General features: G+C 42.9%; 1 protein-coding gene across 1 annotated transcript in view; it reads right to left on the bottom strand.

Moving 5' to 3' along the window:
* The window catches only part of LOC119934922 (hepatocyte nuclear factor 4-beta-like), a 75,905-nt gene that overhangs the window by 32,589 nt on the left and 17,088 nt on the right, over positions 1-26,228 (bottom strand). The window contains exon 3 of the mRNA XM_038754491.1: positions 22,145-22,239. Coding sequence (XP_038610419.1) covers positions 22,145-22,239 — 95 coding nt within the window. The remainder of the gene's footprint in view (positions 1-22,144; positions 22,240-26,228) is intronic.

Raw genomic sequence — 26,228 nt, 5'->3', positions numbered from 1 at the left:
ATTGGCTTTAAAGCACTCACCAACTTTACCCTTTCTATCTCACCTTTTTGATTTCCTACTACAGTCCAACACGTTCACTCTTCTACTGCCAACCTCTAATGCCATGGTCTGCTGTGTGACCTTGGGCAAGTCACTTAACTCTGCCTCAGTTCCCTCATCTGTAAAATGAAGATTAGTACTGTGAGCCATAAGTGGGACATGGACGTGGACTCTGTCCGACCTGATTAGCTTATATATACCCCAACATTTAGTACAGTGTCTAGAACATAGTAAATGCTTAAAAAATACCATTCAAATCAAAACATTAAAAGCTACTCACTGTACCTCAATCTCATCTACTTGCCGCCGACCCCATGTCCTGCCTCTGGCGTGGAATGCCCTCCTCCTTTATGACAGACATCACTCTCCCCTCCTTCAAAGCCTTATTAAAATCACATCTCCTCCAAGGGGCCTTCCCTGACTAGGACTTCATTTTCCCTACTCCCTCTCCCTCCTGCATAACCTTTGCACATGGATTTGTACACTTTATTCACCCCACCTTCAGCCCCACAGCACTTATGAACATATCCATAATTTATTTTAATGTCTGTGTCCCCTTCTAGACTGTAAGCTGCTGGATTCCAGAAATGTAACTACCAATTCCATTATATCATACTCTCCCAAGTGCTTAGAACAATGCTTTGCACGCAGTAAATGTTCAGTAAACACAATTCGTTGATTGATTTACACTCCCCAATCAGAATAAAGTGGATTCAGACATGACCAAAAAATAATTAAGGCTCACAAGGTTCAGGGGTGCTTCTCACCATTAGATGGAATGCTTCTTTAGGGCAGGTTCTGAATCATTTACTTTGTAATAATGATAACAATAGTGATGACACTGTACTCTCCCATGAACCTAGTACAGTGTTCTGCCCACAGTAGAGGCTCTAAGTGTTTTTTCAGACCTTTTTCACATAACCTGGTGAAATGATTTCTTTGGCTTTCTCCACAACTGACGCCAAGGAATAGAAAGCAGGGATGCCAAAAGGAATTGTTGATTTGACAATCAGGGACTTTACAGGGAATAGACTTTATCTAAGTTTCCACCTAGACCACGCACATCTTACCTGGCCCTAAAGGTGGGACAATTAAATGGTTTCCAAGCACATTTTGTCATTTGGCCAACTGTCAAGGAAACTCTTTTCTTGCTGGATTGATTCTAATGGCCAGAGTCCCATCCCACTGATAGAAGCGGCTGAAGTCAGCAATCCAGCTAAGGCTCCAAGCTGGAGCACGCGAGCTAAATGTCCTCAGTCTGACTTCCATGTACGGTTCTGGAAGACAACTTCAGAGAGACTCTGAGAACTTGGAGGGCGTTCAGAGGAGAACCACAAGCATGATTAAAGGGTTAGAAAATAAAGGCTTATGAAGAGTGGTTCAAGGCATTGGCGTTATTTTGCGGAACTGGATTATTTGGCCTCCAGAAGAAAAAGCTGAGGGGTGACAGTATCAGTATTCAAAGAAGTGAAGAATAGTGTGCAGAAGACAGTGAACAACTCTTCTGACTGTCCTTTGAGAACAAAATGAAATAGCAATGGATGCAGGAGAGGTTTAGGATTGTTTCAAAGAAGAAATTCTCATATGTCTGGGTTGATATCAGCATGTCCTATCTATGGCAGGGCGGGAACAGTATAATCTCCTTAAATAACTTGCTTCTAGCTACCCCCACCCCAGTGCCCAGTACAGTGCTCTGCCCACACAGCAGGCATTCAATAAAGCCTGCCAAGGGTCCGCATTACTAGGGAAGAAGCATGGCCTAGCAGAAAGAGCACATGCCTGGGAGCCAGAGGACCTGGATTCTAATCCTGGCTCCTCCACTTGCCTAGTGTGTGACCTTGAGCAAGTGTGACCTTGTAAAGTGGGGAATTCAATACTCATTCTCCCTCCTAGGCTGTGAGTTCCATGTGGGACAGGGATGTTTCTAACCTTATTAATTTACATCTACCCCAGCAATGAGAACGGTGTTTGACACACAGCAATTGTTCAATAAATACCATAATTTTTTTTGATGGTATCTGTTAAGCATTTACTTTGTGCAAAGCACTGTTCTAAGTGCTGGGGGGGATACAAGGTGATCAGGTTGTTCCACATGGGGCTCACAGTCTTAACCCCTATTTTTAAAAATGAGGTAACTAAGGCACAGAGAAGTTAAGTGACTTCCCCCAGGTCACACAGCTAAGTGGTGGAGCCGGGATTCGAATCCATGACCTTTGATTCCCAAGCCTGTGCTCTTTCCACTGAGTCATGCTGCTTCTCTAATTGTCATATGACTTCTTCAGAAATACTTCCTAGTTTCAGAGATGAAGGTTATCCATTAATGGTATTTATTGAGCACTTTGTGCAGAACACTGTACTAAACTCTTGGGAGTGTGCAATAGAGTTAGTTGGGATAATCTATGTCCTGAATGAGTTTCCATTCTGTGGCAAATGAAGTGGTTTCAAGGAAGAACTGGGGACACTGGGTTCTTGACTGCTTCTCAATAATCAATCATTCAGTGGTATTTTTTGAGTGCTTACTAAATGCAGAGCACTGTACTAACTGCTTGGGAGAGTTCAGTAAAATGGAATTAGCAGACACATTCCCTACCCATAAACATCTTACAGTCTACAGTCTCATATGAATCAAGGGGAATCCTTGACCAGACCCTCCATCTAATCACCTATGAAGTCTCCCTGAAAGACCTTACATCATACCCAACCAGAATCATGTGAGCTTTCCTCCTCCTCTTCATCCCACTCTTGTTTCTCTTTCTCTTCCTCTTCTACCTCCTCCTTTTCCTCCTTTCTTCTCTTCCTCCTCCTCCTCCTCCTCCTTTTTTTTAATGGAATTTGTTAAGCATTTACTACGTTCCAGGCACTGTACTAAGCATTAGGGTAGATATAAGCCAATCAGGTTGGACACAGTCCATGTCCCACGTAGGATTCACAGCCTTAATCTTCATTTTACAGAGGAGGTAACTGAGACACTGAGAAGTTAAGTGATCATACAGCAGACATGGGGCGGAGCCAGGATTAGAAACTGGGTCCTTCCGACTCTGAGGTCTGTGTTCTATCCATTAGGCCACACTGCTCCTTCTCCTCTTCTTTTTCCTTTTCAACTTCCTCCAACTCTACCTCCTCCTCTTCTGCTTCCTCCACCTCTTACTCCTTCTCCTCTTCTGCTTCCTCTATCTCTTCCTCCTATTCTTCCTCCCCCTTCTTTTCCTCCTCCTCCTCCTTCTGTCCCCCCTCCTCTTCTTCTTCCTTTTCCACTTCCTCCCCCTTGCCTTCCACGTCCACCTACTTTGGTCTCTGGCCATGAGGGTTAATCATGGCTACTTATAGCCTGGTATACCCCTCCAGGGGCATTTTAGTACACTGCATTATCGGCTTTACGAGGTGAACCTTTCTTTTTATCCTCATAATGTAATTTCCGTTGTAATGATTCAAGGAGGACTTAGGTAATGCTCCACACTGTGCTACTGTAGGTAGAGTCTCTCTTCTACAGCTGACTTGAATGTTACAAATTAAGCCACCCATTCTCTCCCATAGATAAGCTATGGTAAAGCTATTACTCTAGAGTAATTAAAGCATGATGAATATGAACAATTTAATTTCTCAGTGCATTCCTATCTATATTAGTTTCTCTGTAAATGGTATTACTAACTCCAACATTTATTATTCATAGGAGATAATGAGCCCTCCAAGTCCATTCATCCTTTGTATTTCTGATTTGATGCAGTGAGGCAGCATAACACAAATAATTCTATTCAGTTTGGGGAATGAATTCTATTCAGTATTGAAAGGCCTTAATTACTTTCTGGTAGGGCTAAGTTGAGGTGGGTGATCACTGGGGCTGAAGGAACACGTCACAAGCTTTAGTAAGTTTTTGTGAGTCACACATGTAAATACTCACTACTTACAATATCAACAATGAACAGTATTAAAGAGAAACACCACTCTTTTGTTGGCACCTCAACTGACAACACAAGCACGCTAACCACTTCCTCCAGGCTTATCCCCAAATAAACTTACCTGTTAATAACTCATGGCAAATAGCATGCACAAAAGAAAGAGATATATTCATCCTCAGGTGAAATAATGATATATATTATCTATAATTGGTCATTCAGTCACTGTACTAAGTGCTTAGTACAGTGCTCTGCACATAGTAAGCGCTCAATAAATATGATTGATGATGATTCAGTCCTATTTAACCTCCAACTGGACTCTTTCTGCAGAAGGGAAACATCTGCTTTATTCAAAAGCACCTATCAGGCTTTTCCCCCTTCAGGTGCAAGGATCTCTCTCTCTCTCTCTGTCTCTCTCTGTCTCTCTCTGTCTCTCTCTGTCTCTCTCTGTCTCTCTCTCTCCCTCTCTCCCTCTCCCTCTCCCTCTCCCTCTCTCCCCCCAACCCCTGCATTAAAAAGTGAAGAAAACAGGAAATATGTCCATCCCAAATCAGGGAACTCCAACCGTGGAGGCTTAAGTCAAGGTCTCTTTCATCCACTTCGCTCCAAGTTAAGAGAGAAGTGATTTATATCAAATGACCTGATCTACCTGGAGGAACCACTGGAAACGATGACAGTAAAGTCTTATTAATATTCCTTTACAGCAGATATACTTGACAATCCCTGTTTATCTCAAGTTGCCAAATGGGTTTTTATTGCCCATATTTAAATCCTCACAGAAACTGATAAGGTCAAGTATGAGGGGTTGCTACCAAATGACTTTCTCAGGGTGATTTTTTTTACGTTATCACTAAAACTTCCTTAGAAGTCATGGCAGTACCCTCACAAAGTAGTTAATGTTTCACTTCCTATGAAATCAAAGCATTACTGTGTGTAATTATGCTGCAATATTTATTATACTTGTAAGTAGAGTACAGGTCAGCTCTCTTAATTGAGTTGAACTGCTGAGTAGGTGATCTCTCAAAATGGGATGAAAAACTCCACCTAAAGGGTTGCCTGTGGTGGAATCTGGTCTGTGAAGCCAAGAACTTGGTACAGCCAGAGAAACCTAGTGCATTAGGGAGGAAACTTAAGACCTAATTGGGTAAATTAGCTCCTCAATAATTAGTGCTTCTTCCCAAGGGCATTCTCAAAAAGAAATACCAGCTGAAAAGACTCATGTGGGATAGGAACTGTGTCTGACTTTATAATCTTGTATCTACCCCTGCACTTAGTACAGTGCTAGGCATTACAGCAAGTGCTTATCAACTACCATAAGAATTATTATTATTGTTATAATTATTGTTATTGTTATATATTGTTATATATATTGTTATTATTGTTATTATTATTATTATTGTTGGAGCATGTATCTCACGCTCCAGTAGTACTAATTCAGTCCTTTAATTCGACAATGCTATTGTTGGGCTACCTCAAAGAATAGTTGGGCACTTGTTGTGGGCAGAGAAGGTTTCTATTGTTGTACTCTCCCAAGTGTTTAGCACAGTACTCTCCACACAATTAGCACTCAGTAAACACTACTGAATGAATTTTCCCAATGGCCTGGTTAGCGGTACTTTTTTGCACTTTGCCAGAATGGGAATGGGAAGAAACAATACCTTAGGTCTCCTCATGCCTTGTCCCTTAGTGGTGTCACAGGAAATCCAGAATTTCCAGAAACCACAATCTTCAAAATTGCACCCGGGCACCTGACATTATGTACATATTGGTAATTTATTTATGCATATTAGCGTCTGTCTCCCCCTCTAGTCTCTAATTTCCTGATGTGGGAAGGAAAACTGTCTACCTACTCTGTTGTACTGTACTCTTCCAAGCTCTTAGTACAGTGCTCTGCACATACTTAGTGCTCAATAAATACCATTGTTTGATTGATCTGGGGACTATGACCAGTCTATAGGGAGGAGGTCATTGGATACCACCTGAGTTGAGAGGACCTGAGAGAAATAGAAGAGTTCATTTTTAGAACACTTATAGAATATGAAGTATTGTGGGGGGTGATTGGTGATGTGAGGAGAAAGAAAGAGGGCAGATGGAAAAGGGAACCAGAGATAGAGGGAGGAAAGCAAGGGGCCACATTGGCTATTGTTTACTTGGAGGAAAATGCTGCTAGTTTTCCTGTTTCCCGCTCGTGGTGCTTCCATTTTTCTCAACAGATTCAAGTAAAAAGGGTTTCCTGTATCCAGGAACTGTTTGTGATTCCTTAGGTTCCACGTAAAATACTGTAATTACCCAATAAAACAGGGAAAGGTCCAAGGAACCACATATAGACTGAAGGGCTACAGACTGTTAATTTCAGAAAGGCACTTCCTTGGTGGATTCCCATGTGTGATCTCATGTCACAGAGGCTATTATTTTGAACATACATCTGTCATCTGACCAGCTGAGTCAGATTCTAATTTAGATGCAGTATCTTCTTTCCATCCTGTTTCTTTTTCATTCCATCGTCTTTCCCCCAGGGCTGACCAAATGGAAAACACCTCCAGACTGAAAAATTGTGAAGCTTCCCCACATCTCCCTAGCTGTGTTTGTTTTCCTCTCTACCCACGGCTACATCTGTGTTTTAAAATCCCAGAAGGGAACGGCACCAAATAATAATTAAAAAAAAACAACAACACACAAGGCCCAAATCCAAGAACAGGGAATTACTTAATGAAAAGCCAACAGACTAGCCTATTCTTGCATTGCTCTGGGACTCTGGAGCTGGTGCTGACATTGGCATTAGGCAGATTTTATTATTTGGAGTTTAAAATCTTTTTGATTTAATCTTTCGATCCTGAGCTGAGGATCATATGTGTGCTGATGTAGTTACTTTTTGGAAGTAGAAGAACAGAGGTGGCAGAGTTTACTCATGCTCCAGTAGTACTAATTCAGTCCTTTAATTAGACAAAATTGGAATCGAGCGTTTGGTGGGGTAAGGTAAATTTCATACAGAAATCTGCTGGTCCAAGCTATTCATTGTACATCCTGATGTTAATAAATTCAAGATATACGAATGTGCATATCTACAGTAGTAGTAGTTGTAGTAGCATTTATTGAGCCACCACTAGCTGCAGTATATTGCACCAGGCCTTTGAGTGGTACCAAATAAGGAGTCAATTAATCAATGGTATTTAAACATTGTGGGGTTTATTAAACACTTTCTATGTGCCAGGCACTGTACTAAGCAATGGGGTGGATACAAGCAAATGGGGTTGGTCACAGTTCCTGTTCCATGTGGGGTTCACAATCTCATTGTACAGATGAGGTAACTGAGGCCCAGAGAAGTGAAGTGCCTTGCCCAAGGTCACAAGGCAGACAAGTGGAGGAGCCGGGATTAGAACCCACAGCATTCTGACTCCCAAGGCCATGCTTTACTTATTGAACACTTACTATATTAAGTGCTTGGGGAGTACAATATAACAGAGTTTTTAGATACGGTCCCCACCCATAATGAACTTACATTCTAGAGGAAGATTAGAGGTAGTACAAGGAAGGTAGTAGTTTGGTTGGTAAGGAGGAGTGGATCCAGGAGTTGTGTAGAAAGAACTGGCAGGATTTGGGAGTAGACTGAGTGTGAGAGTTGAACAGTAGAGAAGGGCCAAGAAGGACACCAAGGTTAAGGATTAGGGGAATAATTAGAACAGCAGCTTGGCCTAGTGGAAAGAGCATGAGCCAAGACTGTGAGTTCATTATGGGTAGGGAATGTATCTGTTTATTGTTATACTGTACTCCCCCAAACACTTACTACAGTGCTCTGCACTCAGTAAGCACTCAATAAATAAGATTGAATGAATGAATGAATGGGAGCCAGAGGACCTGCGTTCTAATCCTTATTCCATCACTTTCTTTTTGTGTGACCTTGGGCAAATCATTTAACTTCTCTGTGCCTCAGTTCCCTCATCTGCAAAATGGGGATTCAATAACTGTTCTCTCTTCTACTTGAGACTCCGAGCCCCTGGGGGACGTAGTTATCTTGTATCTACACCAGCACTTAGTACAGTGCTTGACACGTAATAGCATAATAGTGGATGGGACCTTATGTGTAGGTGTAACTTCATTTTTTTAATGATACTCCTAAAGTGCTTAGTATGCACTCTCATTCTATCCCATCTGGACTACTGCCTCAGCCTTCTCTCTGATCTCCCATCCTCGTGTCTCTCCCCACTTCAATCCATACTTCATGCTGCTGCCCGGATTATCTTTGTCCAGAAACACTCTGGGCATATTACTCCCCTCCTCAAAAATCTCCAGTAGCTACCAATCAATCTGCGCATCAGGCAGAAACTTCTCACCCTGGGCTTCAAGGCTGTCCATCACCTTGCCCCCTCCTACCTCACCTCCCTTCTCTCCTTCTCCAGCCCACCCCACACCCTCCGCTCCTCTGCTGCTAATCTCCTCACTGTACCTCGTTCTCGCCTGTCCCGCCATCGACCCCCGGCCCACGTCATCCCCCGGGCCTGGAATGCCCTCCCTCTGCCCATCCGCCAAGGTAGCTCTCTTCCTCCCTTCAATGCCCTACTGAGAGCTCACCTCCTCCAGGAGGCCTTCCCAGACTGAGCCCCTTCCTTCCTCTCCCTTTCGTCCCCCTCTCCCCCATTTTACCTCCTTCCCTTCCCCACAGCACCTGTATATATGTATATATGCTTGTACATATTTATTACTCTATTTATTTATTTATTTTACTTGTACATATCTATTCTATTTATTTTATTTTGTTAGTATGTTTGGTTTTGTTCTCTGTCTCCCCCTTTTAGACTGTGAGCCCACTGTTGGGTAGGGACTGTCTCTATATGTTGCCAAGTTGTACTTCCCAAGTGCTTAGTACAGTGCTGTGCACACGGTAAGCACTCAATAAATATGATTTTACAGATGAGGTAACTGAGGCACAGAGAAGTTGAGTGACTTGCCCAAAGTCACACAGCTGACAAGTGGCAGAGCCGGGATTTGAACCTATGACCTCTGACTCCAAAGCCTGTGCCCTTTCCACTGAGCCACGCCCACCACTTCATCAGTCTTCATTTTGGCCGGAAGCTGGATGCTCTGTTGTCTCTAAACTCCCCAAGGGGATGCAAAATGAACAATAATAATAATACTTATGGTATTTGTTAAGCACTTACTATGTGCAAGGTGCTGTACTAAGCACTGGAAGATCTTGTTATGTGCTGGACACTGTGCTAAGTGCTGGGGTAGATCGAGCAAATCGAGTTGGATGGGAAGCAACTAGACGCAAGACGACTCAGGAGAACTCATTAAAACAACATGGCTTAGTGGACAGAGCACGGGCCTGGGGTTCTAATCCCAGCTCCATCACTTGCCTGCTGTATGACCTTGGGCAAGTCATTTCACTTCTCTAGGCCTCAGTTACCTCATCTGTAAAATGGGGAATAAGAGTGTGAGCCCCATGTGAGACAGTGACTGTAGCCAATCTGATTAACTCGTATCTACCCCAGCACTTAGAACAGTGCTTGGCAAATAGTAAACACTTAACAAGTAGCATAATTATTGATATTACTTAATTATTATTAAGAACCCAATATTCACCCACCTTCAGTTCCACAGCACTTATTTACATACCCATTTTTACTTTCTGTAAAAAGAAAGTGTTCAAGAGAAGCAGCGTGGCTCAGTGGAAAGAGCACGGGCTTTGGAGTCAGAGGTCATGGGTTCGAATCCGGCTCCGCCACATGTCTGCTGTGTGACCTTGGGCACGTCACTTAACTTCTCTGAGCCTCAGTTACCTCATCTGTAAAATGGGGATTAAGACTGTGAGCCCCACATGGGACAACCTGATCACCTTGTATTTCCCCAGCGCTTAGAACAGTGCTTTGCACATAATAAGCGCTTAACAAATGCCATTATTATTATTATTATTATTATTTCTGTAGTCTATTTTAATGCCTGTGTTTACCAACTCGAATGTGTTGTACTATCCCAAGTGCTTAGTGTGGTGCTTTGCGCACAGTAAGCACTCAATGAGTGATTGATTCTGATTCTGAGTCCCCTAGCTTGATGGTGATTTGTCTGTATCTTAGGAGGAACTAATCCTTTTCAGCCATGTAAGCTCCTTTTAGCTCTTTAGATTCTTGGCAACCTCCAAGGCAGCTCGGTGACTGGCATGGCCAGTTTTCAAAGGCTATGATTAACTTTTTATGCAGGCCGGGTCAAGCTCTCTGGAAAAGGCCACAGTCTCAGTGACAGGAGAGAGAGTAGGCAAGGCCAGCGTGGTAATCGGCCAAGTCTCTGAGATGGATGGACTCAAAGGGGGCAAGGTCTTGTCAGTGACATAGTTGGGCAGAAATCTTGCATGAATTTTTGATTTCCAGCTTAGCCCAGCATCCCTAGAGGGAGAGGCAGGGAATTTGCTGTCGCTACAAACATCACGTCCTGCCATTTTTTAACTGTGGGAAGCAAACATCAAAATAAACACGGTCTCCCAGCTGACGCAGGACCCACTGTTGGGTAGGGACCGTCTCTATATGTTGCCAACTTGTACTTCCCAAGCACTTACTACAGTGCTCTGCACACAGTAAGCGCTCAATAAATACGATTGAATGAATGAATGAATGGATTGGCAGTTCAGCTGTTGCCAGTCGGATTGGCACTTGCCTCCAGTGATCTTGGAGAGCATAGAGTGTGCTGGGGCTGTTGGAGGGCTGCTAAGCCTTGTTCCGATGGGCGGTGATCCATAAATAGCCCCACATTCGTGATCCGATGAGAGGAAGAACGAGTCTGATTTCTCAAATCACTCAACTGAGGACGTACAGCCGCCGAGGATATTGGACAGAGAACAAGCCTCATCTAGTCAGACTGTAAAGAGTGCAATAAATAAAACTAAAAATACAGTTTCCTCCTCTCCCTTTCTCGTACCCTCAGAAACTTCAGAACAGCAGCGATCCCAGAACGTTGACAATGCCCGCTCTTATTAGCAAGTCTTCCTGTGAGCCAATTGTTCCAACACCACTCATGTCCTGGTTTGTTGGCACTGAATGTCTTGTTGCCTTTCACTAGTCCTGGCCTTCCCGCCCTTGTTCAAGGTTCACGCGATATTTCAACACTTTATATGGAGATAACAGAAAGAGGGGTAATCTTAAATGACATAATATTGACAGGGGTGATGTCCGGGAAGCATTAAGAACTGAGTCAGGAGATTTGGCAAGGTTGGAACTATTTCCCATCACAGTACACAGGGGTTTCTGCCAAGCCACTTCCTGTGAGAACTCAGGGCTACGTGGACTTGCGTCTGGAAACCACAGGGGAAACACGGTGATTTTACCTGAACGGTTTTGGAGGAAGTGTGTAACTGTCCTTCGTATTCAAAGAAGACACCGCTGATGGTGAAATTCAACTATGAGTACATGTGTGGTTAAAATGTCAGTGTGGGACACCTGCACACCGTGTGCTGGTTCAGCCTTTCATTCATTCATTCAATCGTATTTATTGAGTGCTTACTGTGTGGAGACCACCATACTAAGCTCTTGGGGGAGTACACTATAACAGTAATCAGAGACATTCCCTGCACACAGCGAGCTTACAATCTAGAGGGGGAGATAGACATTAACATAAGCAGATCTAAATCCATTCTTCTAAAGCTACTTCTACTATCTTCCCTGAAGTCACCAGGGATCTTTAAAGGCTGGCTTCTCTAAGGAGAAAAAGTGACGAGAATCTCTGCAGTAAGTGGTGCTTTGAGATTTAGGCCTGAAATTAAAGATGGAAGCTTTGTGGCCTAGTGGAAATAATCAATCGGTGGTATTTTGGGGGCACTTACTCTGTGCCAAGCACTAAACTTGGAAGAGTACAGTATAATAGGGTTGATAGACAGCATCGCTGCCCACGAGGAGCTTGAAAAAACACCCTGAAAAAGGCTGTCCTTTATGATGATGTTGTGTTTAATGTTTGCAGCACCTGACACTGTTTCTTTTCTGCCTCCTTTTCTCTCCTTCCTTTCAAAACGTTTGCTCGAATGGAGCACCATGTCAGGCAGGTCCGTCCACAGCAATTAATTCCCAGGTTTCTTCTGGGCTGGGCTCTGGTTTTGGAGGGCTATGGCCACATATTAACTCCAAATTCATATTCTGACCTTTGGGGACAGTTTTGGTTTTGGCTGAAGAGTGCAGCTAGGCAGACAACTTGCAGAATCCAACTACAGGAGGTGAAAGTCGGTGCTGAAGGAGTGATTTGTTAACAAATGTAACTCTGGGGTGGACAAGGTTAGCTCTTTTTGAAATATAGCTTAGGATGGAAACTTTCCTGAGTAACAGCAACACAGAAGCAGCGTGGTCTAGTGGAAGGACCCTGGGCCTGGGAGTTAGAGGACCTGAGTTCCAATCCTGACTCCTCAACTTGTCGGCTGTGGGACCTTGGTCAAGTCATTTAACTTCTCTGTGCCTCAGTTACCTCAGCTGTAAAATGGGGATTAAGACCGCGAGCCCCATGTCCAACCTGCCTAGTACTGTGCTTGGCACACAGTAAGTGCTTAACAAATACCATATAAAGCAAACAAACGAACAAAACAAAAATCCAGCAGGATTTCTCTTGGTCTCTCAGTCCATTCAATAACCTAATCGCTTTGCCAATGCCCTGTCTTGCTCCATCCTGGCAGGAAGGGCAGAAGGAGTGGCAGCTGTTCCCTCCACAAAATGTAGAACTTTGTCATGGGTTCATCTGTGACAGTCACCGTGACTACTGCTTTGACTATTAGACTAAGCCATAAGAGGCCCAAAACACGGTTCTTCTAGCCATAGACCTATGTTTTTTACTGCATTTTATTTTATTTTTGTATTTATCTCAGTCCTCGCTTTAATGTTGGTTTTGCCTTCTCATTGTTTTATTTTTCCTGTATATGTCTGTCATCAGTTCCATTTCCCCTTTTATTCTTAGACTGTCAGCCCCTTGAGGGCCAGTGATCCTCTATTCCCACTCATGTAATCCTTCCCAGCCCTTGGGAAAGTTCTTCATCTAGAGTAAGTGCTTAATAAATACTATTACTATTATTTTGAAGTAGGGAGTAGCTAATTCATTCACTCATTCATTACGAGACCTATATTATAATAATAATTATAATTGCGGTATTTGTTAAGCGCTTGCTATATGTCAAGCACTTTTTTAAGCATTGGGGTGGATAGGTGATCACCAGATTGGGCATAATCCACAGGGGCTAGCAACCTAAGCAGGAGGGAAGACAGGTCTAAAGTGGCATTACTCCAATTCAGAACCTTTTCAATTGTCTAAGTGTTCTGGTGGCATCCCAAATTTTGGAATACCATTCATACTGGATCACTGTGAGTGCTCCATCTCTAGAGATATGTCTAGTTATTGCCTTCAGAAACAACTTTACAAGACACGTCATGCTGGTATATTAAAATAGCAGGATCTGTTTTAGCAGAGTGGCTGTTTATAGATTCAAAGGACCTAAAGTATTATTCAATCATATATGCTCTGTCCCTCTATGTAGGCCATTTCCCATATTGCATCTTTAACTGAAACATTATACTAAATTTCCCTACCGCATGTTTTTGCTGTGCATTTTGGATCAACTGCTACTTTGGAATCAGAAACGTTCTTCTGTTGACATGCTAGGTCTAGCTGAAGAGAAGGTGGTAGAATGGTGGAAGAAACTTTTGTTTGCCTAGGTGGGATACCAAAATGTAGGTTTTATAAAATGGGGGTGCATCAGGACCATAACTTCCCCGAAATAGGAAAACTGAGTGTACTAGACTTTGTTTCTATGATTGATGATTTGCAAGGTTAGTAAATCAATCAATTAATTAATCATATTTATTGAGAGTTTACTGTGTGCAGAGCACTGCCCTAAATGCTTGGGAGGATACAATAAAACAGAGTTGGTAGACACAGTCCCTGTCTACAACAAGCTTACCGTCTAGAGGGGGAGACAGACATTAATATAAATAAATACATTACGGCTATGTATGTAAAGTGCTGTGGGGCTGAGGGAGATGTGAATAAAACCTGCAAATCCAAGTACAAGGGCGATGGAGAAGGAAGTGGGAGAAGAAGAAATGAGGGCCTAGTTGACAAGATGCTAATGAGGAGCCTGAAATCCTAATTCTGAGCTTGATTCCCCCTGAAAATTATATTGGGCATTTGGGAAGGGGTATTGGATCTTTCCCAAAAAAGCCTGGTTTAAAATTTTTAATTTAGAAAAAGCTTTGGAAAATCAGGAGTGTCTGCCCCACTAGTTCACCAGCCTCCAGGCCGGATACAATTCCTGTCCCACATAGAACTCACCGTCTAAGTAGGAAGGAGAACAGGTATTGAATCCCCATTTTGCTGGTGAGGAAACTAAGGAACAGAGAATTTAAATGACTTGCCCATGGTCACATGGCAGGCAGGTGGTGGAGCTGGGATTAGAACCCAGGACCTCTGTCTACCAGGACCATCTTTATTCACTAAGCCACACAGCTTCCCACTAATTCCCGCAGCTCCAGGATGAGTGGGCTCTCCATTTCATGCAGTGTTCTGCACACAGTAAGCGCTCAATAGATATGATTGAATGAATGAATTTAGGTTGAAAGTTATGAAATAAGCAAAAGAAAACCCTTTTTCACAGTGGGGTTTGGGTAGCATGTTACCACAGAAAGCTGTGAAGACAGGAACTATTAGCAGGGATACAAGGGCTCTGAATGAGTTCAGGAATGAGTGGTCCAAGATAGAGGGAAAGTTTGGGATGTAAAGGGAAAAGTTAGGGATGTTAGATGGTACATCCCTAACTAAAAGAATGGGTGCCGTGGAGAACCACAATCAGACAGTTTTTCTAAGCCTCCTGTAGCCCCTGTCAGAGATGGAATAATCGGCTCAATGAACAATTGGTTTGACCCAATCATGGCATTCCTATATTGTTTCATTCGGCATAAGAGAACTCTGCATAAAAAATCAGTTAGGTCACTTTTCCCAAATCCCTGAGCAAATCAGGGATGGAGCTCAAAATAGAACTCACACGGTTTTTGTGCCTACCAGCTTTATGTTTTAACTACTAGATCTTACTGCCTTCTGGCCTTCCATTTCAGGAGACATTGGTTAATAAGAATGGAAAATGTTTTTCATTTCCCTGTTCTTCACTGGTGAGCTTTTGAATCATTATTGGAAGTTCCAGCTCCAAAATAAAGAGATCTGAACAGTGTATAAAGAGTACACTAAAAGTAAAAAAGTAAAATAAAGGGAAAAAAAAGGAATTCTAGACATTGTTCTATTTTAGCAGTGCTTCAATTTGAGGATTGGTGTACTACTACTACTACTACTACTAATAATAATAATAATAATAACAGCAATGGTACTTGTTAAGTGTTTACTTTGTGCTAAGCACTGTTCTAAGCACTGGAGTAGGTACAAGTTAATCAGGTTGGATTCAGTCCCTGTCCCCCCAGGGACTCACAGTCTTAGTCCCCATTTTACAGATAAGGTAGCTAAGGTCCAGAGAAGAGAAGTGATTTGCCCAGGGTCATACAGTAGACATTTGGTGGAGCGAGGATTAGAACCCAGGTCCTTCTGACATCCAGGCCCATGCTCAATCCACTAAGCCACACTGCTTCCAAGGTGTTTCCAGGCAGCGTGGCTTAGTGGAAAGAGCACAGACTTGGGAGTCAGAGGTCATGGGTTCTAATTCCGGCTCTGCCACTTGTCAGCTGTGTGACTTTGGGCAAATTACTTCACTTCTCAGTTACCTCTTCTGTAAAATGGGGATGAAGACTGTGAGCCCCACATGGGACAAACTGATTACCTTATATTTACCCCAGCACTTAGAATAGTGCTTGGCACATAGTAAATGCTTAACAAATGCCCTCATTATTACTATGGTAATTAATATTAATAATAATTCAAAATGCACTTTCTCCCTAGATGAATATATATGGCAAATGTAACTCACCCACATGCCGCAAACGTTTCTGTTTTAAACAATTACCTCTATTTTTTGGGATACCACAAGTTGACCCTGCACCGAAGGGTGGCTTTTCAGATCTATATTGTATGGTGTGGACCATCTATTCGGAAAAGGGGAATCAAGAGGAAATGATCAACCACCAATTGAATGATAGTTACTTCGGCCCAGAAGAAAATAGAGTTTCCAGTCCTGATACAGGGACTCCTCAAGTAGGGTTCAAAAGGACCGGTTCCCATAAAACAAGCTGGATGTGAACAAATGAGCTCTCCATCCAGCCCTTGTTCCAGTGCCCCTTTCTGGGGACCAGTATTGGAAATGCCACGTTTTCTCTCCAGCTCTCCCAATGAACCCATTGACATGCTCTCTGCTTACCAACCAAAATCAGCCCCGAGGCTGTGTTTGCTAACCATATTCCAGGAAATGCCATTAACCGTCAAAACTGTTGGCGATCGGAGCTCATAATATTTCTAACGTCCCGGCAAGTTTTAGTCACTGTTAGCAGATTTGATTGAAAACAGACACCACCCTCTCCGTCTCCCTCCAGACCTGGTTCCTTCCATTCCTGCCCATCATGGTTAAGTTTATATTTATGGGAAACCATCTCATACATTTAAACTTACTGAGAACACGAGCATGCGAAGGAGCCACTCAAGCACAACTGAGTGTGAAAATAATCTAATTTTCCATCTCCTGCATGACATTTTCTACTTAATCTCTTGAATATCAATTTTTTGTACCATTTCAAAGCCACAAATTTTCCTAAAATGATAGTTCTTTGTTGCATTCTGGTCAATTCTGAAGGTTTCCTTTTCCATGCAAAGACAGTACCCACATTACTCATGGGCTTCTCCTCTTAGTTGCTTGGCAACCATTTTACCACCACATTCATACCCTAACACCTCAAATTAGTGTCTATTCCCTTGTGGCCTTGGTGATGGAGGGATGGAGGGAGAGCGTCAATATCTCCCTGACCAACTCTACCCAAAAGAATTAGAGCTAGTGGTCCATGTAGGTGTCCTTTCTCCTGTCCCAGTCAAAATGGAGCTGGTATACCAGGGTCTGAGAACTCTTCTGTAGACTTTATAACAGAGCACATAGAATAAAACACTAACATAAAGTCATTTAATAAGGATTTTTCAGGGTTCCTGAAAAAAAAAAATGCTGGACGAAAATGCAAAAGTAAGATTTTTCAGCCATGCACGTTCAAAGGTGGCAGGCTTCCTAGTTGAATCAATTTTAAATGCAAGAGCGTTCTATGGTTGCAAATGGGGCTGGTCCACCAACTCTTCAGTGGACTTTGTAACAGATCATTCAAAATGAAGCACTAAAAGGGAAACATATAAAAAGAGATTGCTCAGGGTTCCTAAATTAAAAAAGCAAGGGGAAATGCAAAAGCGAGATTTTTCAGCCATGCAGGTTCCTAGTTCGATGGATTTCTAATGCGTGAGCCTTCTATGGTTGCAGTTTTTAGGAGATTTGACTTTAATTGCCTGGACCTAGTGGCTTGTGGTCTGATGATTCCAACCATGAACTGGGGGAGGTGTGGTGTGGGGAGAGTTGCTGAGCAAAGCCACGTCTGTGGGAAAATAACGTATTTGGAACCCATGTGAATTCCAATGTCTACAGTTGGTCTGGATCATAGAAAGTTATTCTCATTGGTTTACATAGATGGCTTTGTAGTTCTGGACAACTTAATTTGCATCCTAAAAGCTGACAGTTTTTTTCCCAGTACTTATAAACTAGATGAAGGGATCCACTCATCTCCGTGGGAATGAAGCTTATTTTGCTTTTAAAATAAAGATGGGTTTTTTCTGTTCACTTCGACTATTCACTATTCTATAGTGTATCTATAAAGTATTCTATGGATGTTACATTTACCGGGAAATGAGAAACAGACAGTATATTTAGGGCTGGCCAAACCAGTAGTGATTTATTTTAAGGTCACCATTAGGTACAAAGAGGTCTGATGAAGGAAGTGCTAAAACTGCTAAAGGAAAGAAGGCTGAAAGGATATTTCATTGCCATTTTCAATTCGCCACTCCCAACACTGTGATAAGAGAACATGCTGTGCTGGGGTTTAATTCCAGCAAAATTCCCATGATCCGTCCTTGTGGGAACTTGATGCTCCAGGACCAGAGAGCATCCAGATGTCATGCGGTTTGAGTTACTATTCCCTGGGCTTATCAAGGATCAAGTGCAAATGCAAAGGGCAAGGACTCTGCCCACTGAACTCACTCTAAATGAGACAAGCCCACAGAATTCCCTGAGGAGTGGGAGCAGTACTACACAGGGCCAACCAAATGGCCCTTCCAACTTAGCTTTCAAACTCTGATGGGGACAGCAAAAGACACTTGGAAGAGCCATCCATCATTTAATAGTATTTATTGAGTGATTACTCTGCGCAGAGCACTTTACTAAGTGCTTGGGAGAACACGTTAGAGTTGTTAGACAAAATCTCTGCCATCAAGGATCTTGCAATTTAGCAGACTTAAGTGACCTATGTGATTGATGCCCTCCTTTCTCCCCCCATATCTGATGGAAGGAGCAATCTAAGCTCTTTAGTCTTGAATCTACCTTACCCTTCCTGAGACATTAATGCTCACCCCAATCCCGCAGCATTTATGTAAATATCCTTACACTCTACTATTTCCCCTAATCAAAATTTATTTTAATGACTGTCTCCACCTGTAGATTATAAGCTCCTTGTGGGGAAAATTGGGGCTACCAACTCAATTGTATTGTACTTTACCAAGTGCTTACTACAGTGCTGTATACACAGTAAGCACCCAATAAATACCACTGATAGATAGATTGATAAATTGTAAGACCTCCAGGGCAGAGACTGTGTATTGACTTGTATTACATATTTTCAAACATTCTGTACCCAACGGACCCTCAATAAATGAAGATACTGATGCTTCAAACACCCTTACCTTGCCCCTTTAATTACCCATTATGGTCCCATCAACCATGAATTTATTAAAACCTTTTGAAAATGTTGATATTTTCTTGCTGTACAACCCTGTTAGGTTCTATATTCCATATTTCCTTTCATATTTTATACCTACTACTCTCAAGCCTTAATAAGCAGCAGTCAAGTTCTAGGGTTTGGGCACCTGGTGAACAACAATTCTGTGTTCACCCTTTGCACAGCCATAATAATTTTTAACCATGAGCAATTTTTGTCTTTTTAGAATGAAACATCTTAATCTTATGGAAGCTTCATGGTGGGTGGTGGGACAGAGAGAAGGAGCTTAACCACTGATGATATAATAATAATAATAATAATAATAATTTTGGTATTTGTTAAGTGCTTATTATGTGCAAAGCACTGTTCTTAGCGCTGGGGAGGATACAAGGTGATCAGGTTGTCCCATGTGAGGCTCACAATCTTAATCCCCATTTTACAGATGAGGGAACTGAGGCCCAGAGAAGTTAAGTGACATGCCCAAAGTCACACAGCTGACAAGCAGTGGAGCCAGGATTTGAACCCATGACTTCTGACTCCCAAGCCCAGGCTCTTTCCACTGAGCCACGCTGCTTCCCTAAGTGATAGCACTTTGGCGGACTTTTCAAGAAAATGTGGAGAAAAGACAGTATTCCTTAATTTTCCTACCCTGCACTGACAGGTCGTAGACTCTGTGACTCAATATTTTCTCTCCATTTCTAATATTTTTGCTTCCAACTGATAGAAGGATCCCTAGGCTTGTCATTTTGCAAGCTTTTCATTTTTCCTGAAGTCAGAGATTGAGAGGAGGTCATTTATAGATTGACAGCTTTACTTTTGGGTAATCTCACTTTTGCATCTGCATATTGTGCAAGCATACTTAATGCCTGAATGTAGCCTTTTGACTGTATTCAGTGAGACAGTAAAGTAGCTATACCTGAAATACACCAAGTGGTTCCATGTGTTCAATGTCAGTGTAGGCTCTGGACCCTATGTGACTCAGTAACCTCCATTTCATTTCAGAGAGACCCCTATGTTAACAAGAAAACATAGCCCAGTTTCCACAACAACAATAGCATTTTTCTAAATCAAGCTCAATATGACTAAAACCAAACTCCTCTTCTTCACTCCCCTATCCTCTCCTCCACCTAACTATCCTCTCACAGTTGCAATGCCACCATTCTCATCTCTTCTGAAACCGTGGTATTCGCTTGGATTCCATCTTTTCTCTTAACTTTCATATCTGTCTGTTGCTAAAGCCTATTGGTTTTGCTTCCACAACATTAGCAAGATTTGTCCCTTCCTCTCCATCCAAATGGCCCCCATATTGGTCCAGCCACTTTCCATATCGTGGCTTGACACTTTCATCAGCCTCCTCACGGGCCTCTCTGCTTCCAGTCTCTCTCCTCGTCGTCCGTACTTCACTCTGCTTTAATTTTCTTTTCTAGACTGCACACTTACTGTGGGAAGGGAACATGTTTACCGATTTTGTTGTATTATAATCTCCCAGTAGTTTATAACAGTGTTCTGCACATGGTAAGTGCTCAACAACTATCACTGATCAGTGGATTGATTAAATGCTGTTCTGCCCACGTCTCCACACTTCTCAACTGCCTTGAATAACTAACTATTCCTCCTTACAACAAGCAGAAACTCCTGGTGGTTGGCTATAGGGCACTCAAACATCTATCTTCCGGCTACTGATACATTCTCTACTCCCACTACGGCCTAACTCATGTTCTTCTTTCCTCTGAAACCAACTTACTGTGCGTCACTCTTGCTCTCTCACCTTTGAGCCTGCGCTCACCTCTCTCTCCTGCCTGAAATGTTCTCTCCCTTTAGAATCGACAGACCAAAGGTCTCCCCATCTTCAAAGCCGTTCTGAAATTACATCTACCCTAGGAAGCCTTCTCTGAATAATTTCTATTTTCCACAGGCCGTAACTTCTACCCCAGAATTTTACACCCACCGCACACTAATTTACTCACAGCCACCTGTAGCTCTTCTGTACACACCTTATTAGTTAAGCACTCACTCACCTAAATATTCATTTCCCTCCTCCTGCTATAAATTATTTTCGGGTCTGTCTGTCCTGCTAGTTTGAAAGTTCTTCAAGTGGAAAGAGCTCAGGCCTAGGGGAGTCAGGGGACCTGGTTTTAATCCTAGTTCCGCCACTTACCTATTGTGTGGCCTTGAGCAAGTCGCTTCACTTCTCTCTGCCTCAGTTCCCTCATCTGCAAAATGGAGATTCAATACCTCTTCTCTCTCCTTACTTAGACTGTGAGATCCATGTGGGACCTGATTATCTTGTAGAGTATTCTAACACAACAGTCCATAGTAAGCGCTTAACAAATACCATTATCCGTTGTATTTTTCCAAGTGCTTAGTACAGTGCTTGGAACATAGTGTTTAAAAAATACTACTGATTGATTGACTGATGGATGACTCTTGCTGCTAAATACTCTATTTGCCATTCAACTAGGAATTGATTCAGTAAGGATGACATATTGTTTTTTTCCCATCTTAAAGGCAGCATTGAAAACTCAGAAATTTCATAGGAAAGCATAAGAGTTTCTTCAAAATATCCATGTAGTTTTCCAGAAAGCCAGCAAACGATGGCAAAAATCAGCTTTCCCCATTCATGACCTGAAGGTCCTCTTTGGGCAGCTAAGTGGTCCAGTTCCCCAGACAGATTTGGGGAGGCCTTAGGTCAGGCTCTGCCAGAGTGAATTCACTGCAGAGAAGGGGAAATGCTCACAAGAAGAGAGAGAAGAGAGATAGAAGAGAGTTTCATCCCTAATCTTGATGATAACATCTTTGGTGGGAAATAAACATCTGAGAAGACCAAAATGTGACCACGTAAGCCCTAAATTTACCACAGGTTTGCATGCCACTTGCATTGCTGGGCCCTGTGAGGGACTCCTTCCCGGCCTCGTGATCTGATTGGAACCTGACTCCAGGAAAAGCCACCCATTCTTGACCACTGCTTGGCAGAGCAGCCTGTCAGTAACCTCTGCCTCTGAGCAGTCCTCATCTTGAGGTTGTGCCCTGGCGTATCTCTAAGCGTCGTGGCAGCGATGCACAAAACACATTAAATTGCCTAGTTCCTGCTGGAAATCAAATCCAAGGAGCAGGTGCTCAGCGGATGAATAAGTAATGGATTTTCTGTGGAAGAAGGATGCACACCTGTCTATGATTCACCACAGAGCAACCATTAGCATGACTCTAAGGAAATATCATGGAGACGAAAGCCACCCTGAGAACACCTAAGAAAGCAGTACCCACCAGGGAAGTGGAGTGACTAAAAATAATTATAGCTATACCCACCTTCCTTCTTCATTCCTGCTCGGAAGCACTTTCTCAGGCGACAGTATCGGCATTGATTTCTCTTGTCTTTGTCTATCACGCACTGCCTGTTAAATCTGGAAGGCAATGAGATGTTAGAGGGAGATGACAGTCTTCCCAAAACACACTAAGAAGAAAAGCAGGTTGAAAGCTGCTACTTCTTTCAAATGCCCTAAATTCATTTCTTGCCATCCCTTCTGCCAGTGGCCCAAAGGAAAGAAAGAAGAAAAGAACCTTGTGAATAATTGGCTACGGACTCACCTAATGAAATTCAAGATTGTGTTCAGATCCCATTAATTTCCTAAATTGAGTGGCTAATCCAAACAATCTGAACTGCTCAAGGCTGCCAACGTGGACTTTGGAAGCCTCCAGCTTCGCCCTGAGATTTGCAGTTCTCTTTGGCCTAGAAAAACAACCTTTCTTGAGGTGTTTTGACGTTTTTGGTCCCCATCCCAGCTGATATCAGGAAGTGAACAGGCAGCGCCGGAAAGAAAAGAGCATTTTTCAAATACTTTGTTGACCATTTCTGAACCTAGAAAAGGGATCAACTTCTCGTGGCCACATATTTGGCCAAGCCCCACTCTAAAACGCTGGCAGTGGGAATGGTGCTTCCTGAAGGGCCCTGTCCCGCTCTTCCATTTCCATTTTGTAGGCCATGAAAATGGAAAGCGAGCTCTGGATGTCAAGTATCTGTCTTCTGAACTAGCTGACAGACCTATACAGGTAACTTCCAGCTGTGCCAAACCCTTTATTTGTCTTCTACGCTCCAATGCCTCTCTGAACATGGCCCACATTTTTGCGTATGTGTGTAATGTTGGCAGGGAACACGTCTACCATCTCTGTTGTACTGTACTCTCCCAGGTACTTAGTACAGTGTTCTACACTCAGTAACCACTCAATAAATAACACTGATGATGATGATTATGAAGATGATGTGGATTAATTCTCATGCAGGGGAAATAGTGCACTGACAATTCACTGGGAATAGCATCCTTGCAGTAAAATTCTGTACTTTTTCAGAATGGCAGAGAGCTTAAATAATCACTGCAGCAGTGACAAAAATTCTCTACCCCTCCAATGGGGATCATTTTCCCTTCCATTTTCACTGTAACCCCCAGGGGCTATCTATGGCTGTGTCCAGGGCAGATACTGAGGCACCGGATTCTCTAACTAGTTCCCCATCAACTTCCAACTTTCCCAGGAAAACTGCATGAGTTCCATAGAATTCATTATGCCCTATACCTCAGCAACCACTTCAATCCTGGACCCACCAGGAGGAAACTTTACTCCTTTTTGGTGTAAGGTTCACTGAGATCCTCAGTTTCGAAGAACAATGCCTGATCCTGTTCCTCTGTCTTCAATCAATGGAATTTATTGAGCATTTACCAGGTGAACTGTACTAAGCACTTGAGAGAGTACAGTGCCACAAAGTTGGTAGTAAATCAATCAATCAGTGGTATTTATTGAACACTTTTGGTGTGTGGGGAACAATGCTACAATTCTATTTTTCTATTTTGATGATATTGACACCTGTCTACTTGTTTTGTTTTATTGTCTGTCTCCCCCTTCTAGACTGTGAAGCCCGCTGTTGGGTAGGGACTGTCTCTATCTGTTGCCAAATTGTACTTCCAAGTGCTTAGTACAGTGCTCTGCACACAGTAAGCGCTCAATAAATACGATTGAATGAATGAATTGGGGAAGTACAATACAGCAGAGTTAGCTGCCATGTTCCCTGCCCACAAGAAGCTTACAAGCTAGATGAGGAGGCAGACATCAATATAAATGAATAGTTTATAACATGTAATTTCAAGATATGTACATAGAGCTGTGGGGTTGAGATAATGTGATACCTGCCCACAAAGAGCGTACAGTCTACCCAGGCATACAGTCTAGAGGGGGGTTTCTTCTCTTCTGGGCCATGTCTTCAGATGACTCAGCTTCGTCTTTAGTTCTAGGCAGGTCACGCTGGGGAGGAGGAATATGAGAGTTTGGAGATTCAAGGGTCTCAACAGGTTCTCCACCACTTCCTCATTCTGTGCCCCCTTTCCCCTATCCTCATGCTTTCAAAGGTTGTTATGCATTTCAGGTATAATCGAATGTACCTTTAACATTGAATGTGAAATTGTTTGCTCTAGGTTGCATGAATTAATTTATTTCATATACTCAGAGTCAGGGTCTGGTGAGGCTATTATGCAAATGCATGTAAATCTGATGCGAATCAGGAATTCATCGACCAAAATCTGATAGCATTGTCATTAGTTCTTAAGTGCTGCCCATCTGTCAGGGTAGGGATTATGTTTGCACTTAGAGGGAAGCAGAGGCACTGAGGGAGGGGTGGAGAGTCTGAGGAGGAGGAGGAGCAGGAGGAGGAGGATGAAGAAGATAAAGATAAAGATGAAGAGGGAAATAGACACTTCTGGGCCCTATTTTCAATGTTGGCAAATGTTAAAGGGTATTTAAAGGTCCCCTGGGGCCCCAGACTTGAGGAAGGTGAGTGGGTTTGGCGGAGTGAATATGAGAGGGTGAGAGTGTTTGTGTCCATGCATTTTTGTGATTGATTAGTTTAGCACCCATTCACTCCAATTCAATACCAGCTCTACCTTAAATTTTGATTAATTCTAAAGGCTCAGGCCTGGCAAATCAGAAGTTGATTAATTCAACTCCTTCAACAGGTGGGAACATTTCTGAGGAATCACTGTCTGTTCAGATTTGCCCCCAAATATATGTCTTCGCATCAAGGAAACAGGTATTTCTCAAGACTGAAAAAGCTTCAACTAAAGAAGGGTCCTGCAGCAGTCTAAAAGCTCCCCAGGTTCACTTTGAAAGGAATACAGTACTAATATGGCTTCTCTCCCTTCTTCAAAGAGAACACCCTCTCTCTTAGATGACTGGAGACAAGGTCTGAATCTTTTATTACCTCCTCCTGATAAATAATCATCCTAGACTTGCGGGGCCTCCCCAGCCTCAGAGACCACCTCACTTTGTCTCACAGAATGTCAGGCTGCAGCACCTTCAAATAAAAGAGACTTATAAATCTAGAATGCGTGGGCCAGGACAGGTTTTGGAGACAGTCGGCCATTTGAGCTGGAAAATTCCAAGCTCTCCAGAGACCTCTGATTATAGGAAAACCCTACTTGCTCCCAACTAGCCCTGTGATCCTAACACCCCCAGTTACACATCGGCCCTTACCCAGGACAGGACTATCACTGACAGCCCTGATGCAGTGTCGGGGATGTGGCTCCTCCCCATGGTTTATAATTAGGGAAGAACATGGGATCAGGAGTCACGAATCCTGGCTTCTAATCTCACCTCTGCCACTTGGGCAAATCACTTCACTTCTTTGTGCTTCAGCTTCCTCATCTATAAAATGAGGACTCAATACCGTTCACCTGCCACTTAGACTGTGAGCTCCATGTGGGACAGGGATTGGGTCTGATCTGACTGTACTGTATATAATAACGATGGCATTTATTAAGCGCTTACTATGTGCAAAGCACTGTTCTAAGCACTGAACTGTATCTACCCCAGTGCTCCGCTCAGTTAACAAATACCACTTAACAGTAACCCCTTAACAAATAGCATAATAATTATTATTAAAATCAGCTGATACATATCTTGTTATGGCCAGGCAGACAAGGGCTTATGGATGATGATTGTGGGGGCTCAGGGGTGTCTCCTATCTGGCATGAGGGTCCTCCCAGGGATCAGCCGCTGTGTCTGGAGGTATTGCCACTCCCAACCTGCTCTGCTTTAGCTCACCTGGAGCAGCCCAGATCCTGGGGATGGCTGTGAGGTGGGCGGCACAGGCCTGGGGGAGGGAAAAGGGCCTCAGATACTGCCAGTCATGTCAGGTGAATGTGCTGACCCCAAGATATCTGGGGCAGGCTGAAGACAGTACCAGGAACAGGAATTCAAATTTGAAACAATAATGCATAGTTCCACTTGGAAAACACCAGATTTTGTTTTGTGATTTTTTAAAATGGTCTTTGTTAAGCACTTAACACGTGCCAGACACTGTACGAAGCACTAGGGTAGATACAAGCTAATCTGGCTAGACACAGTCCAT

This window comes from Tachyglossus aculeatus, chromosome 11, assembly GCF_015852505.1.
Source record: "Tachyglossus aculeatus isolate mTacAcu1 chromosome 11, mTacAcu1.pri, whole genome shotgun sequence".
NCBI lineage: Eukaryota > Metazoa > Chordata > Mammalia > Monotremata > Tachyglossidae > Tachyglossus > Tachyglossus aculeatus.
Note: the sequence above shows the minus strand (reverse complement) of the source record. Positions and strands in the feature narration are given on the sequence as shown.